This window comes from Pistacia vera, unplaced genomic scaffold, assembly GCF_008641045.1.
Source record: "Pistacia vera cultivar Batoury unplaced genomic scaffold, PisVer_v2 Contig688, whole genome shotgun sequence".
NCBI classification, from domain to species: domain Eukaryota; kingdom Viridiplantae; phylum Streptophyta; class Magnoliopsida; order Sapindales; family Anacardiaceae; genus Pistacia; species Pistacia vera.
The window spans coordinates 81911-98882 of NW_022196543.1; the positions used below are offsets into that span (position 1 = coordinate 81911).

General features: G+C 38.0%; 2 protein-coding genes across 2 annotated transcripts; one reads left to right on the forward strand and one right to left on the reverse strand.

Annotated features, from left to right (window-relative positions):
- Nucleotides 1–4791: 4791 nt before the first annotated feature.
- On the reverse strand, nucleotides 4792–7291 carry LOC116113664 (telomere repeat-binding factor 4-like). Its single transcript, XM_031399822.1, has 3 exons — nucleotides 7082–7291; nucleotides 5999–6219; nucleotides 4792–4882 (listed from the first exon to the last, which is right to left on the reverse strand). Exons 1-3 carry the CDS (start codon nucleotides 7229–7231, stop codon nucleotides 4792–4794), a joined length of 462 nt encoding a protein of 153 aa, XP_031255682.1. The 5' UTR covers nucleotides 7232–7291.
- Nucleotides 7292–7548: 257 nt separating this feature from the next.
- LOC116113694 (lycopene epsilon cyclase, chloroplastic) lies at nucleotides 7549–13297 on the forward strand. The gene is made up of 11 exons (XM_031399853.1): nucleotides 7549–8036; nucleotides 8179–8350; nucleotides 8596–8731; nucleotides 8837–8947; nucleotides 9060–9162; nucleotides 9288–9428; nucleotides 9511–9618; nucleotides 10655–10751; nucleotides 10836–10964; nucleotides 12003–12135; nucleotides 12929–13297. Exons 1-11 carry the CDS (start codon nucleotides 7746–7748, stop codon nucleotides 13092–13094), a joined length of 1587 nt encoding a protein of 528 aa, XP_031255713.1. The 5' UTR covers nucleotides 7549–7745; the 3' UTR covers nucleotides 13095–13297.
- Nucleotides 13298–16972: the final 3675 nt, after the last annotated feature.

Genomic DNA, 16972 nt, shown 5'->3' on the forward strand with positions numbered 1-16972 from the left:
ATTTAGATGTTTGAACTGCAAATGTTTCCGCATTTTTGAGTTTAGTACTTCATTTGCTACTCTTGCCAAGATTATAAGAATCGTATTACTTAAGGTTTATATGTATTCACTAACCTGTTGGAAAACTCCTTTCCCTGCTTGAATTAAATATAGATGAATATGGTTTTTATGCTTACAGATCTTGGACTTGAACGAGTGGATCTTGTGTAAAAGTCAAGACATGGTAATTTCACAGGTCGCCTAATGTGGATTGCATGTCAATAGTCTGAGCGGGTAACGACCAATCGTGACAATTTGTTGGACTAGTCGGTCGATACACCATTTTGCATGTCCGTCTGCGTTCATCGAGACCCGCTCAGAGTTAAAGTCGCATATTGCTTCAATCGAAACGAATCGCGTGCTATGCGATCACGTAGTTCGTTCAGACTGCAGCAGCTGTAATCGACTGACTACGGTATTTCTAACACTATTCATAACAAGCAGCTGTACTCGAATCTACTAATCAGAGATCGCCATCGTCCAAATAGTTCACATAATTGTGCGTATTCGCCTTAGATATATATATAATAGTACTCTCAACGCCAAATTCACCTGCTGACCACGTATCGTCTCGCCTCTCAGGTCCAGCGCTCAATAACTATATCTTGTAACTACTAACTCAAGCGCAGGTATACGCGATACTCTACGTATTGTGGCTCAATTCAGTCTAAGGGTGATATATGGAACATGATATGAAAAAAAAATAAAAAGGGTGGTATCCATGCAGGATATGATTGGTCGCTATTATGCTAGCAGTCATTGTCGACAAAATATCATATAAACTATTATAAGTGAATTATCTGAACTTTAACGTAATAGATCTGAAGTCCTCAAGTTCTCTTGACTGTACCACAGTAGTCTAAATGAACTGTGATCACGTAGATTGCATCTAAGGAAACAGTGTGCTGGGATCTAGTAACCTTGGCATATGTCAACGCTGGGGTGTCTCCATAGATATTCTTATGCATCAAACTGCGTATGAGTAGTAGAGATAGGTTGAGGTAGTGTTCTTGATATGCTTTAGCGAACTCATCATAATAATGTAGGTTGCATACATCAACTCATCAATCGCGAATGAACACAGGTTTGCGTATGTTCTACGTTCATTCTCCAGGATCGCATGAATGATCTGTAAAGGAGCATGCCAAGCAGTTTGGATAACAAATTACTATAGTCTGACAATCTTCTGTGAATTGCACATTACTAGTTGCTGCGAAAGTAATCAATCCATATCCGTAGCATACGTCTAAGCCACTGAGGCATGGTCCTACAACGCAATCACCTACGCACATTACATGAGCACTTGATAAACAACCAGGTAAGTTCCTGTCCTCTAGAATTTGACATACGCCACGTTACTCATCTTATGTACATGCCGTTTCATCCATCAACCAGAGCTACATCTTCTTGATAGAGGTTTAAGCTTGACTGCACACTGTAATTATTTCCACACATAATAACTAAATTAAATCATTGTACTAAGTCTCGTTACAATTGGTATACTATTTATCTGGCAAAAGTGACTGTTGCAGATATCGAATACAGCAGTTAAATCTCCAGTGTCGTAGAACTAAATGCAAATAGATGGCATCTCTTTGTCACATACTTCCATTGGAAAAAGCTCATACAAAACAAGCAGAAGTAATGAAGAAGCAGCATAGAGCCACTCTATCGGACAATCTCTTCAGCGTTAGTATTATATAAACATGATTGTATAGAGGTAGAATTCTGCATTGAGACTAGTATATTAGGAAATATGGGCCCTAACTTGTGTAAATACAGATCTAGTACATCTCTGGGTGCGCACGGTCTCGATTAAGCAGTATCAGCGCATAATTATGTCAAGATTAGCAGCCTTATTCAATGTCATTGAACCTAAAACAAGAAGATAAAATGTCTACACATCAATTACGTGTGCCATACGTCACTACGCAAAATACGTCACTGAAGTAAGAGTGTGAAACACGGATTCCATTAATCTAGCAGTAGTCATATAGTGGGCATTTGTGCCATCGCATCGAGTCATTAGCCTACACACACTTAGCTGTGCGTTCTAGTCATTTATTCATGGACACATAACAACTGAGTTGAGCGTGTCTATAGACAGATCACTCCATGTAATGTGGTTCTAGACTGGTGTATTCAACATCTAAGTAACTCTTGTTCGTGGGCGCCATGAGTTATAGAGAAATAAATAATAGTCAGCATTAAGGGTGAAGCTGTTAGCACGTAGGGATGATAATGGGAGGGGGGGAGAAGGGGGGGGGGGGGGCAATAGTGAGAGTTGTCTGTACAAGTACCCCAGGGACGAAGAAGAGTGGGGCCCATTCAATGAGTAATGAGCGACATCAAAACTAGTATGCGCGAGTAAAATACCAAGCCACGGAGGTGGTATCATCTACAAATATCTATGTGTAGCGATGTTTAAGTGCTTAAAAAAAAAAACAAAAAAAGACAAAAAAATTCAGAGTAATGCATTCAGGATTAACGTGCTGTGTCCCTCCTACCGGGGGGGGGCTATACAGACAGTAGCCACCTAGTAGCGCGACTTGTGAGCTATTGGCATTACTTAAGAGTACAGGGGGGTAACATTCAAATATTGTACAACTATCATGGTCAGTGTAGCCCTTCCTCCGACTTATCGGATGCAACTTACCTGGCTGATTCTAACCGGCGGCGGGAGGTGTCCATCCGAACACTACCCCGTCAACCCATTGCACCTCTTCAACAGCTAAAGACTCAATGCGGCTAGTGCCAGCCTCTAATTGGAGTTGACAAATTTGACAAAAGTACTATTAGAGAGATGAGGAAGTGCGGGGCGGCTGAGCGGTTGCTAGCAGTGGACACAGGATGACACTGAAAAAAAAAAGGCCGACGAAGGCGTCTGAACGATGGGGGCTATGCACATGTGATTTTGGAGGGAGGTTGTTGAGATTGTGTTTGCACAGACACAAACAGTGGGGGGGGGTAGGAAAGAAAAAGGGGGTAAGGAGAAGGGCTAGAATTCAAAAATGGGTGGGAATTTAAATTTTTTTGAAGCATTTCTGTGATTGTGCGAGAGGTATCGGCATATACGTTATCTGATGATCACAGAACTTATAGTTTCCGTCAGGTACGTTTTGGGGGTCAGAGGTGAGGAGACTTAGGGCTTGAAAAAAATTGCTATAGACGTGATGTACAGGCTCTCTACAACATCAGTTGAAGAATGTACATAATTTTGAGCGGCCCGATGAGAGTGATAATTGGCATTCTATATGGTGTTCGTTGTCTATTGGAAAGTATGATGTCCGTGAAAAGTAGCACTGTCTCATGATTTACTTCGTTTCAAAAAAAAAAGTTTCATGGTTGACGACGATTAATGTCGGGCCCTTATCCATGCGACATGATAATCGAATTCACAACTAACATAGGGTGTGCGACATACAGGATGGGCATGGATAGCTATTACGGGGCGACTGATCATTAGCTTAGGTAAAACCTCAGACGTCGTCATTAATAGCTGATCACTGATATATAGAGGGGGGCTAGTATACACGCATCGCGGCGCTCCTGAGAAGAGAAAGGGATAGAAAAATAAAAACAAGTGGGTTACAGAGGAGATACTCTATCTAACTAGATTGCCAAGTCTTAAAAAATACTGTCATCTGGACAATAGCAGAGTCAAAGCTCAATATCGTTCGGAGCAATTATCGATGTACAGGTGTGAGATTAGTGAAGGCAGATTGTAACGTCCTTGACTGGATCATGGATTTTTTAGTATAAAAAAAAACTAAAAAAATTTAATCATGTCAAATATAATATTGTAATCTGATCTGTAAGATTATTGATTATCTGGGTGCACAAGATACTGAGGATAGCAGTTTAATGAATGTATTATAAGGCATTGGTCTTATATTCGCTGTCGGTGGTTCCTACCAATACAGCCAAAAAAACGCTGCTTGGTGCTGCTGCTAGCTATGGTGGTTCACCCAGCCTCAGTAATGAAAAGAAAGCATTCATCGCACCTTTTTTGGATACTTCAAACTTAATGTGCTAGGTCTTTTTTTTTCCAGTTAGGAACAGGCTATTCATTGTGAGATCACTGTCAGAGGCTCCCACATTATGCTTCTGCAATTGCAAATATATTGAAACAGGATCATTCGCAATGGGTAGGCTTTGCTCGTGAAAGAAGTGATTGAGAATATATGCATATGGCAAGGGTACTAATGGGCAAGACATTTCAATCGAGATGTTGTTCATTTGTAATATGAATCAGTTTGTGGTTATGTGGCAATAATAGAAATTATAATATAGAGCTTCTGACCATTGTTGTTACAAGATTGATCCCTGGCTCAATCACCCCATCCACTGATATCACTTAGATAGCATCAGCTCTCTTATCGTGGCACCTATCTACCTTATTTATAAATTCTTGTGCTTCGTTTCTAGAGCTATTTAGCGTGTGAGGCGACCTATAGTTTGCTTGGGGAAGCTTGGAATCCACTAGTGGATAGTAATAATTTTATAGGTGTAGAAGAACAAGTTTTTCACTTCACTTTGTTTGGAAATTATCAATCTTTCATCTAACTTTTTTCAGTTAGTAGTCAAGGTGCGGGGGCTTTATTAACAGTATATTTAATTTCAGATGTGATTTCTGGGCTAGCGCTACACACTCTCAACCTATAGAGATATCTTGGATTACAATAGAATAAATTTCTCTGGGGTAGGTAAGTCAGCTAAATGTAGATGGTTTATTAGTCATATTGGCCGCATTCACACCTCAATATAGCTGAGAATTGCAGAAACATCAGATCCATTGGGCTCCTTTAAGGTAGAAATAGCTTCAAAAATCAATGCATTGTACCTGGGAGATTCAGTACTTATTTCAAACACCATATAATCAGAAGAATTAAAAACACCTCATAGGATGACTATGGTTATTCTAAACTATTATTTGACAACTTAAAATTGCACAATCTAACACCGTTTGACATGTCAAATATTAAAGATAGAGAGAGCATCTAATACCTGTTTCAAGAGTCAGCATATTGGAACATTTTAACCATTAATAATAGTGATAATAACAAGAAAAGCCTTATCTTTGATGATTTTTATGTGAATGATTTCATATTTATCAATAGGAAGCTGAGATAAATAAAAGTAACCATATATTCGACAAGATGATGATGCAAAGTCACTCTAACTGCTGTGTCAGCATTTTATACTTTCCTAGAAAATAATATTTCAGTATTACTAACATTATTTCTTGTTATGCTCAAGCTGAAACAATGCAACGTACAGATGTTCCCGAATTAAAAGGTGAAAAGAATAACAGATTAGGTAAAGTATTTTAGAGTTATACAGACCATCTGTTTCCAGGAAAAGAAATTATTTAAGCTCATTGAACCACCAACCCTGTACTATAATGGCATGTAAATGCACCACTTGTTGAGCCTAATCTGATAGTTGAGCCTCATTTATATTTCTTGTTGATTTGTATATAATTTTAAGGGGGCATTCCTCAAAAAGCGTGCTTGACACATGCATGTTCTACACAAAACAAGCTTAGCATGAAAACATTTCTATTTTATTTTTGATGGCATAGGTAGAAAAAATGACAAAAAGAAAAGCCATCAAATCACAACATATGATTAATGAATTTCCTTTTCCATGTTCTTAAAACCATCAAATAACTATTCTGCACCAGTGCCAGGGAATTTGTAAAGCTATTTTGTTTTCTACGGGAAAATAATTATACTTTTCCAGTCTCCTAATCCCATACATTCTGATAAAAATAGAGTGTAGATGCAAAAGGAAGAAAAATGATGCATCTGTTCGAAATATTCCTTTTTTATTCTTAAAACTTTTTGCAGCCCCCTTTGGCATCCCCCAGGAGGGAAAAAAAGACAAAAAAACACATAAACCACCAAGAAAGACAAAGCCAAAAAACAGGGAAAAATTTATATTGGTAATAAAATACTTTGGAGCACAGCTTCTTGCAGAATCATCAATGGTTGAATCTACTGATGCATCAGGTGCAGATGCAGTAACAGCAGCAGTAGCAGTAGTAGCAGCAGCAGAAGTCTGTGGAGTGGACAATGGTGCAGCCGGAGCATCTGAACCAGCTTTTGGTTTAGGCGTCCGTGATTTTTCCCGAGGGCCTTGTCCGCCAGCACTAACACTCATATTCCGCCATTTATCCTATTCAAGCAGACAATAACAAGATCATGAGCATAATCCCAAGTCATGGACATGGACTCAATCAACTAAGCTAGATGCACTAAACCCTAACTTCAGTCCTTTTCTCACTTCGATACAGAAAGACATTAAAGTGCACTTTACTGACCGAAAGTAACAGACCTCTAGAAAAACTAAATCCAGCTAATGGCCTCTTACCATCTTACAATACTCTAGAGGTGGCAAATGTTCTGGTTCCTTTCCCCCACCATCATCTTTGTCAAAAGAAATGGTTCAGAGGGCAGTTCCCATCCCCAAACTTGCCAAAATAAGCAGAAGAAAAGAATGACTGATCGAACACCTCCACATACATGAATGATTCTTCCCAAACAATTTCTTTTACTTCAAAATCCAATAATCAATCACGTCTTTGCACATTATATAGTTAATATCAAATGTACAAGCTCACTCAGTTTGGTATTGCACTTTATAAATTAAAAACATGCTATCTTTACTCCGTTTATTGAACCAACTTGCCTTTTAAATTGGATTAATTGCAACTTAACAGTTCTTACCCAGCAAAACTGATGCCTTGATTGTATTTTTTTTTTTTTTTAATCCCAAAACTGTAATCCTATCATTTAACAACATAAACAGCTTAAAATCAATACCAAACAGTTCATAACCTCACATAATGTCCTTTGATCAAGAAACATCTTCAAACACCATGAAACATCTCAACTTTAACATCAAAATTCCTCCTCTACCCATCAAGAAAATATATGAATAAATAACATCTTTAATTAATTTTAGATATTATTGGAGCTGATAAGTGAGCACATTAATAATAATAATAATAATAAAACAGCATCAGTAAAGAAGATACCTTGAGATCAATATTAGAGCGGGAGAAGAGGAATGGATTAAACTCGGGGTCTCTCTGTATGTTCTTCCACTTGCCTGTGCCGTGTTTAGCTACTCCTGCTCGAAGTGCTTCTTCTTCCTCCGATGTCCACTTCTGCTTCGGGTTCCCCATCTTTCTCTCTTTCGTTTGGTTTCGGTTTGGGGAGGATTTGTTTTGTTTTGTTTTTATTTCTCTCTCTCTCTCTTCTCATGAGGGAGATTTTCTGCTAAACGACACGTCGTTTACTAGTTACTAACACGAAGCCGTTTTGAGATATTCTTAAGGACTTAAATAGTAGCGACAAAACCTTCGTCGATAGGAGTTGCTTTTCACGAACATCGCGCCAATGTATTATCTCCACGTGGCAGTTAAGAGATGACAGTTTAAACAGCTCGGCAAATTAAAATTCACAAAACTGCTTCCCTATCTGCAATCAGAGCCTCTTTGAAAACTCTTCACTTTACACTCACACACCTAAAACGTTTCAGAAAAAAAAAAAAAAAATCCAAAACACACCAAACCAAAGTTCACACAATCCGCATTTTCACTAACCTGTGATGCGAACAGCAATGGAGTGAAGATCACGCTTCTTAAGAAGCCGAGGAATCAGAAGAGGAAAAGCAGTACCTTAAAGAAGAAGTCACAAATGGAGTACTGTCTTGGAGCTCGAAATTTTGCTGCAATGACGGTGTCGTCTTGCTCTACATGGCGGACTCGAAGAAAAATGTTCAGAACCAAACGGAATCTTATAAAGTACCATTGTAGTTCCTGTAAAGTGAGAGCTAGTAGTGTTAATGCAGGGAGAGATAGTTGCGTAGCTGTGAAAGAAGATTTTGCTGATGAAGAAGATTACATAAAGGCCGGCGGCTCGGAGGTTGTTTTTGTACAAATGCAACAAAATAAGTCCATGGATAAACAGTCTAAGTTAGCTGATAAGGTTGCACTCTTCTTCCTTCCTTTCTTGTTTAATTTCCATAGAGTTTATGACTCATCATTCTTCTGAGGATTATATTGTTCTAATCTTTTCCGTTATAACTTTTAAGGTTAGTCTTGATTTTTTTTTTTTTTTTTTTTTTCAGTTACCGCCAATATCAGTTAGTGATGATGTTTTGGATTTGGTGGTGATTGGTTGTGGCCCAGCTGGGCTTGCTCTGGCTGCAGAATCAGCTAAGTTGGGATTACAGGTTGGACTCATTGGTCCGGATCTCCCTTTTACAAATAATTATGGCGTCTGGGAAGATGAATTTAGAGGTACCGATTTTTTTTTTTCCCTCATATTGTGATTTAGCATTCAACAAATTACTTTATAACATTTAGATGTTTGAAACTGCAAATGGTTTCCGCATTTTTGAGTTTAGTACTTCATTTGCTACTCTTGCCAAAGATTATAAGAATCGTATTACTTAAAGGTTTATATGTATTCACTAACCTGTTGGAAAACTCCTTTCCCTGCTTGAATTAAAATATAAGATGAATATGGTTTATTATGCTTACAGATCTTGGACTTGAAGGGTGTATTGAGCATGTTTGGCGGGATACAATTGTGTATTTGGACGATGGTGATCCCATTTTGATTGGTCGTGCTTATGGACGAGTTAGTCGGCATTTGCTTCATGAAGAACTGTTGAGGAGGTGAGACTGCTTGAAATCATTGGTTTAAATGAACTGTTGTTTCAAACTCATTCATGTTCGTAAATTGTATATTCTAGATATATAATATATATTAATTTCCCCTAGGTGTGTCGAGTCAGGTGTTTCATATCTTAGCTCAAAAGTGGAAAGGATTACTGAATCTACTAGTGGTCATCGTCTTGTAGTTTGTGAACATGATATGGTTGTTCCCTGCAGGTATGATGGGTATTATTGTGCTAGTCTTCACAAATATATATATTAATATAAGTGAATTATCTGAACTTTAAGTAATATGATCTGGCCTCAATTTTCTACTGTATCATTATAGGCTTGTCACTGTTGCATCTGGGGCAGCTTCAGGGAAACTCTTGGAATATGAAGTGGGGGGTCCCAGAGTTTCTGTGCAAACAGCGTATGGTGTGGAGGTTGAGGTAGGCTTGTATGGTTTGCTATCTTAAATAAGTTTCTTCTCCTCTCAATCCGATGAAAGGTTTTGCAGTTGTTCAGAGCTGCAACGTTTTGATAATTTATTATGAATATTGTGTTGCAATTCTAGGTGGAAAATAATCCATATGATCCTAGCCTGATGGTTTTCATGGACTACAGAGATATTAAACAAGAAGTTCCCTGTTTAGAATTTGAATACCCAACGTTTCTTTATGTCATGCCAGTTTCATCAACAAGAGTTTTCTTTGAGGTTTGCTCAACGTTTTTCACTTTTATTTATAATTTTCATTTGTAACATTATCTGCAAAATGCTGAGCAAATATGAATCACAGGAAACTTGTTTGGCTGCAAAAGATGGCATGCCTTTTGACATATTAAAGAAAAAGCTCATGACCAGGTTAGACAAAATGGGAATCCGAGTTTTAAAAACTTTTGAAGAGGTAATCTTCATTATGAATATATAATATCTTATTGATAGTATTTTCTTTCTTTATTATCATTTACTTAAAAGCCAAAACAGGATTCAACCCATGTCATATTCTGAAAATTTATGTCTGCATTTTCATTCATCAGAGCTATTTGTTGTGCATTTATTTCAAAGATGGCATGCATCCACCCATTAATGTGGTTTTGGCATTTTTGTTGTCAAGAGTTTGGTTCTTTTAGTTTAAGTCAATATATATTGGAGCATGTAGAGTGAACATTAACCCCAGGAGCTCATAGGAAATGACCCAATAATAGTATCTAGTTCTAACGTGTCACTTCGTGTGTGACCAAGTTTAATTAATAAACTTGTCACATAGTATGAGCATACTCATTTAAACACAACAGTACCCACATGGATCTAAACTTCAATCTGAATTAAACTCCATGTTAAGTAACCATTTCTTCTAAAAGCTTAAACTCATAGCAAATAGCCACCCAATTATATTCAAATTAACAACAAGTACTTATGAAGTTGATTCCCATTTGTTTCCAAGATCACTTGTCCGATCATCAAATTTCAATTTGTTTTAAATTATGTTATTTTGATGTGCCATCCACATATTATTTTTCAAAAGATGAGAGAGTAAGCTTAATCATTGAGATAAACTTTCAGTTATAATGTAAATAATTTGAGCAAAGTGATTTGCTTTCATAGTTTTGGCAATTGGTTGAGGAAATTTTTGTTTATTTTTTTATTCTTATGCTTATGAACATAAATGAATCATCTAGCACTAAATGGCACATGTGGCATCTCCCATAATTAATGCATACTATATAGCATCTCATGCCCAAAGTCTGAATTCCCAACAACAAAAAGAATCTCTGTTTTTTGTGACAAATTTTTAATAGATTGTAAGCAATTTTTTGTTGGGATCATGGATTTTTTAGTAATCTTTTTCATGTCAAATATAATATTGTAATCTATCTGTAAGATTATGATTATCTGGGTGCACAAGATCTGAGGAAGCAGTTTATGAATGTATTATGAAGGAATGGTCTTATATTCCTGTCGGTGGTTCCTTACCAAATACAGAACAAAAAAACCTTGCATTTGGTGCTGCTGCTAGCATGGTGCACCCAGCCACAGGTAATAAAAGAAACAGTTCATCCACCTTTTTGGGTATATTCAAACTTAATAGTGCTAGGTCTTTTTTTTCCTGTTATGGAACAGGCTATTCAGTTGTGAGATCACTGTCAGAGGCTCCACATTATGCTTCTGCAATTGCAAATATATTGAAACAGGATCATTCCAAGGGTAGGCTTGCTCGTGAAAGAAGTATTGAGAATATATCAATGCAAGGTACTAATCAAACTTTCAATTTGAGATGTTGTTCATTTAATATGAATCAGTTGTGTGGTTATGCATTAATAGAAATTTAAATATAGAGCATTCTGACTCATTGTTGTTACAAATTATCCCATGGCTCAATTCCACTGATATCAACTTAGATAAACAGCTCTCTTATCGTGCACCTTACCTTATTTATAAATTCTTGTGCTTCGTTTTCTCAGGCTTTTAAGTTGAGCGACCATAGTTTGGCTTGGGGAACTTGGAACCAACTAGTGGATAGAATAATTTTAAGGTTGTAGAAGAACAAGTTTTTCACTTCCCTTGTTTGGAAATTATCATCTTTCACTCAACTTGTTTTTCAGTTAGTAGTCAGCGGGGCTATTTATAACAGTATATTTAATTTCAGATGTGATTCTGGGCTACCTACACACTCTCAACCTATAGAGATATCTTGGATTACAATAGAATAAATTTCTTTGGGGTAGGGAGCAGCAAATGTAGATGGTTTATTTAGCATATTGCCATTATGAGCTTCTCCACTTAGCTATTAAGGGTACACTGATGCTAGGGTTTCTTCAGAGATTTGAATAATTGACTTCTATCTGAATTGCCAAGCTGTTCTAATACTTCACTTCTATCTGAATCGCCAAGCTGTTCTAATATTGTCCCTTCGCCAATAACATCCTTCTAATGGTAAAGAATATTTTACTAGATTTGTTAGTCAAATTTATTTAGCGTAAAAGTTTATAAAACATTTTGACTTGTTTATTTTTTATATAACTCAAGGATTTTTTTTCTAAGTTCTAGAAGTTGAAGATACATTTCACTTTGAGGAAGAATATCTTTACTTATGCTTAGTAATTTATATGTAAAATTTGTAAATTGAGCGGGTGCCCACATATTTGTGTGCATTTGTCTGAAATCATTTTTGGCATCAAATATAGTTGCCCGGCCATAGCCATTAGATTATCATTTAGGTAAATCATACTCAGAGCTTTGCATGCAATTGGGATGTAAAATATAGTTTTGGATGATTCTTTTTTTCAGCTTGGAATACTCTTTGGCCACTAGAGCGGAAGCGTCAGCGGGCATTCTTTCTCTTTGGACTAGCACTCATTTTGCAACTGGATATTGAGGGCATCAGGATGTTCTTCCATACTTTCTTCCGGTTACCCAAGTGGTAGTAATTAATACTTTACTTTTGTTTCCCTTAATCATTTGTCGGTTGATGGTTTTATGATGCTCCAGTTGTTATTGTGTTTTCATTTTAATTGCTTGGAATCTTGATTTAACACATGAGCATCATGTGAAAATTTCAATCTCAAATTTTGAGATGTGTAGATGTGGCATCTGTTATGGAAAGCAAATCGTTTTCAAATACATACAATATGAATAAAAGTATGAAACTCTAATTTGCGTTATGCATGATAGGTATCTTCTAAGATGATAATTCAGCATGTAAAGTCATTTATGATTTCGTTTTGGAGCTGACTTATTCCGATAAATGAGGCATTTTATGAGTAAAATCAGTTGAGATGATAGTGAAACTGCAAAGAAGTTTCCTATGTGTTTCTCACCCAGCTGCAGTACCATCTCCCTTTATTTTGAAGTAACATTTGGCCTATTCCACAGAGTTTTGTTAGTTTTCACATTTTTTTTCCCGCTATCTTCCTTTGTATGGTTTATTGTTAGGCTTGTGAATGGATAGTGGGTTTAATTATTGATGCTTATCATGAGGAAGAACAACTTTTTTTTTGAGTTATTCGTTTTAAAGCTATCATCTGCGGTTGATTTTAGGAATTGTGGTGGTAGATAGGTTTTTAATCTCTAAATTAAAGGCTAAAGCTGAGGCCCTGGTATAGTTTGTAAAAGGAGTCCCCAATAACATAATGTACCTATAAGTTTGTAAATTATTGACTGGCTTGCTTTCCATCGTGATTTTAAAATAGTGGATTGGATGTTTTTTGTTGCAGGATGTGGCAGGGATTTCTAGGGTCTAGTCTCTCCTCAGCCGACCTCATTCTCTTTGCCTTCTGCATGTTTATTATAGCACCAAACAATATGAGAAAGTGCCTTATCAAACATCTAATTTCAGATCCAACTGGAGCAATTATGATAAGAACATACCTCACAATATAGTTAGTATCTTCTAAACTTCATCCCTTGTTTGGTTCTATATTGGATTGCCACAAGGAGCATGTAGATATATGTATATCATAACTGTTAGTTTAACCCAATCAGGATGATGCAAAAATTTGTGGTGCAAACCCATCTTGTACTTTTTGTTATGTCAATAAAGTTAAAGATGCTATCCATACTTTTCAATAGTTTCAAAAGATGAGTTTTAGGAGTTTATGCATCACTGGAATTCTCAATTTCTCATCAATGGAAGCTGCCCAACTATTATCAAGACTTCCAATCTTCTTCTGACATGTGTTATGTCTGGAATTAGGTCTTCAAAGAGATACTATTTACTATTTAATCACATAATTGAAAGTCCCAATATTCTCATAATAATGCAATAGATTATTAATTTTGAAGGTCACAAAAACGAGATTCCTGCAGTTTGTGAGTGCTCTTAGGTCTTAATCCTTTGGATTACCTCAACCAATATGCCTTAACCAAAGCATCAAATCTAGCGATTAAAGAATAATAAATCATATTAGCACTCAAAAAGGGAATGTGGAAGGGGGATGATACCATTCTAGCCATGGTTGATTAATTGGTGGGAGCGAATTGTATTGAATGGTTCTTATAAAGTAGTTTAGTTAAATTAACATAAAGCATATATACTTTTTCGCCATAAAGTAAATCTCTGTGGGGTTAATCACTTTCTACCTTGGATTTTGTCCAGCTTTGATTGGAGCATGAACCCATTACTGGAAGAAGATAATTTTTCTTCCCATTATTCTCCTTTATCTTTTTCTCTCAACAAAGTCATTATTGCCGTTAAAATATACCATCACCTTTCTTCGAGTAATGGGAAGTTTTAAAAAAAAAAAAAAAAATCACTTTCAAAAGAAAATATTTAATACGAAAATACTTGTTAATTAAGAAAATTGAAAAGATAAATTCCTCATAAAGTGATTAGCATAATCATATACTTTCAAAATAATTTTTTTTTTTTTTTTGGTAACCGAGGTATTAAAGTCAACTTATGTGCAACTTAACTAATCACCGGAGTTCATTGAAGATCTTATAAGCTCTACGTATTCAAGGAAGGGACCTAAGTTATTTTTGGTATGGACTACACATCTCATTAATATATTAATCCTTTAATTAATTATCAGAGAATCAGTTTTTCCTCCTTATTAATAACATGTTAATAAATTTAAATGCATAGGTTCAATGTGTAACCAATTGCAAATCACATGGATATCCGTAAAATAATTATAATGTAACGAGTGATGCTGGTGTTGACGGCTTCAACAAGCTTCTGTGACACTAGCAAACAAACTGTTATGCCTAAAAAATCAGGACTGACATGAGCTCACGTCAGCACGGGCCAATCAGAGTTTAAGAAAGCTTTGTGCTGTCTAGATGCTGCCACGTCGCGTAAGGACGGAAGAGGTAAGGCCATCGTCAGTGTGGCAGGTGAATGCCAGGCTTGTGAATGGCTAGGAATTGTCCACCTGCCTAAGTCCTACACGATTTAAGGATGTCTCCCGTGCAGACAACCAATGGGAAGCGGGTTAAGAATTGTAATACACTTGTCCGACTTCAGAATCATGATTACTACCTTGGAGCTCCTCTCTCATTTACAGGATTAGCTCATCTTTAGTCTTAAAAAGCATACTCTCTCTCTCTCTCTCTCTCTCTCTCTCTCTCTCTCTCTCTCTCTCTCGATTGTAATTCAGCTCGTTGCACGCGACCTGACTGTAACTATCTATTAATACAATCACAGTGGATGTAGGATTCGCTTTTGAGCATCCGAACCACTTTAAAAACCGCTTCTTATTTATTCTCTCGTTACATATTTTCATACCATGTGTAATTTCTAACTCCGCTTAGCACTTTGCACGTGTGAATCGTTGGTATCAAAATCAAGCATCAATAGTTTGGAGCTAAAAGAAGAACCTGATTTAGTATCCGCTTTTCATCAGAAAACCTCTGATCAATCGATCCTTTCCATCAGCAAATGGCTTGCAGTTTTGGAACTGAGCAAACCGACCTTGACAATGAGAAAATCCCTTGGGTACAGGATGACACTTCTCCCTAAGTGCCGCTAGTCTAACAAAGTATCATGGCGGATATTCCTTCGAGCTCACAGCTCGACCCAGCCGTGATGAATTACCTGGAGAGGTTCAACAATACTATCCAAACAGTTAGCCAAAGGTTAAACCGTTTGAATCGGGTCATACCACTAGAGTCCAATGAGGCGGTGCCACCACCAAATACGCCTACAGATTGTGCAAAAGCGCGGAAAAGTAAGGAAAAACAAGTGGCGAGCAGTGGACCGAAGGGTTCCAAGGGACTAGTGAACATCGGTCGCGCAACGGGCAGAATACCTATGGCATTGCGACTTGGCGACATGTCACAGCATAAGCCATCCTATGCCACATCGCATGGGTACTCCCACAAAAGTGTAAGGCAGGGAGATTCCCAATTTCGCCAAAATGATGACCTCGATTGTCATCATGTGGGAAACCCCCATCTTCCGCGGGTTGGTTTTGACCACTGCGAAGGTTAGGAAAACTCCCCGAGTCATTCAATGCCTTCACACGGCCCCAGCCAGCGTGTGTCAAGGTTTTCCGGAGCTTTTGTCCAAGTTGAGAAAGAGTCTGATTTGCGGTCTTCCTCAACTGCAACCGTGAGGGTCGAACCCACGTTGCAGAAAGTGATCCTCAGGTAGCTCCACTACCTCAAATTGAGGAACTGCAGCGAGCTTTGGATCAGCTTAAGGCTTAGTAGAATGAGCGTGGGAAGGTCGCTGAGGCGTCTCCCTTTTCCCCAATAATGTTAGCTACGCCTCTCCCATTAAGATTCAGAATGCTCGACATGCGGGCGTTCGATGGGAATTTTGATATGCAAGATCACCTTTACGAGTTCAACGACTTCATGGAACTCCACCAAGTCTCTTACTTGGCCAAATGTCATTGCTTAGCAGTAACTCTGACTGTCCATGCCAAGCGCTGGTTTAGATCGCTTCCCACGTGATCAATTAGCTTGTGGCAACAAATGAGCTCATCATTCTTGAGACACTTCTCGGCGAACATGAAGTTCTCGATGTCGTTGAGCTATCTAAGCAACATACGGCAGGAGAGGAATGAATCCCTCAAGTCTTATATAGACAGATTCCACAGGGAACTCCACAAAGTGGCTCACACTCCCGAAGAGTCCGTTCGGACTCTCATTATCATGGGGGTTCGCCCACAGACTAACTTGTGAAAAAAGTTACAATCTGAGGACGATGCTTTCCTCACTCGCTTCTACTATCTCATTGAGAAGTATCTCCGAATCAAAAATTTCGTGGTCGCTCTTAATTGCCATGACCCCGATCCTTTGACCAGTGCTCCCGACTAGGGGAAGAACAGTAGAAGGACTGCTCGCATATGGGCTAATGACGAGATCAACGGAAAGGAAAAAAGCAGCAATTTGAGTAAAAAAAATCTTTTGCCCAAGTTCCTTGTCGCGATCGTGACAAAAGTCAATATACTCCTTTGAATGCTTTAGTGTCGGGTATTCTGGTAAGTCAGAAGAGGCCAGCCTGCTCGGAGAGCCAGAGCCCATGAAGAATCCCCCCTCAACCAAGAACAGCAAAAAGTACTGTCGCTATCATCGAGATAATGGGCATTCCACCGATGAGTGTCAAGCTCTCAAGCAAGCAATTGAAGACCTTATCAAGTAGGGGTACTTCAAAGAGTATGTCGATGGTCCAACTCCCGTTCGGGAAAAGGATCAAGAAGAACAAGGGAAGAAGCGCCGTGGTCGCAAAGGTCTCTACTGTGTAGGGATCATCTTTTGGGGACCATACCTCGCAGGGAATTCTCGAGGTGCCCAGGAAAGTTATGCTCGGA

Coding starts and splice junctions, on each gene's coding strand:
- LOC116113664 (XM_031399822.1), bottom strand. CDS start 7,231: ATGGGGAACCCGAAGCAGAAGTGGACATCGGAGGAAGAAGAAGCACTT. Junction 6,220..7,081: donor GCTCTAATATTGATCTCAAG/GTATCTTCTTTA, acceptor CTGCTTGAATAG/GATAAATGGCGGAATATGAG. Junction 4,883..5,998: donor GCAAGAAGCTGTGCTCCAAA/GTATTTTATTAC, acceptor TGAATCTCCCAG/GTACAATGCATTGATTTTTG.
- LOC116113694 (XM_031399853.1), top strand. CDS start 7,746: ATGGAGTACTGTCTTGGAGCTCGAAATTTTGCTGCAATGACGGTGTCG. Junction 9,619..10,654: donor TTTTAAAAACTTTTGAAGAG/GTAATCTTCATT, acceptor TGTATTATGAAG/GAATGGTCTTATATTCCTGT. Junction 10,965..12,002: donor TGAGAATATATCAATGCAAG/GTACTAATCAAA, acceptor TCTTTTTTTCAG/CTTGGAATACTCTTTGGCCA.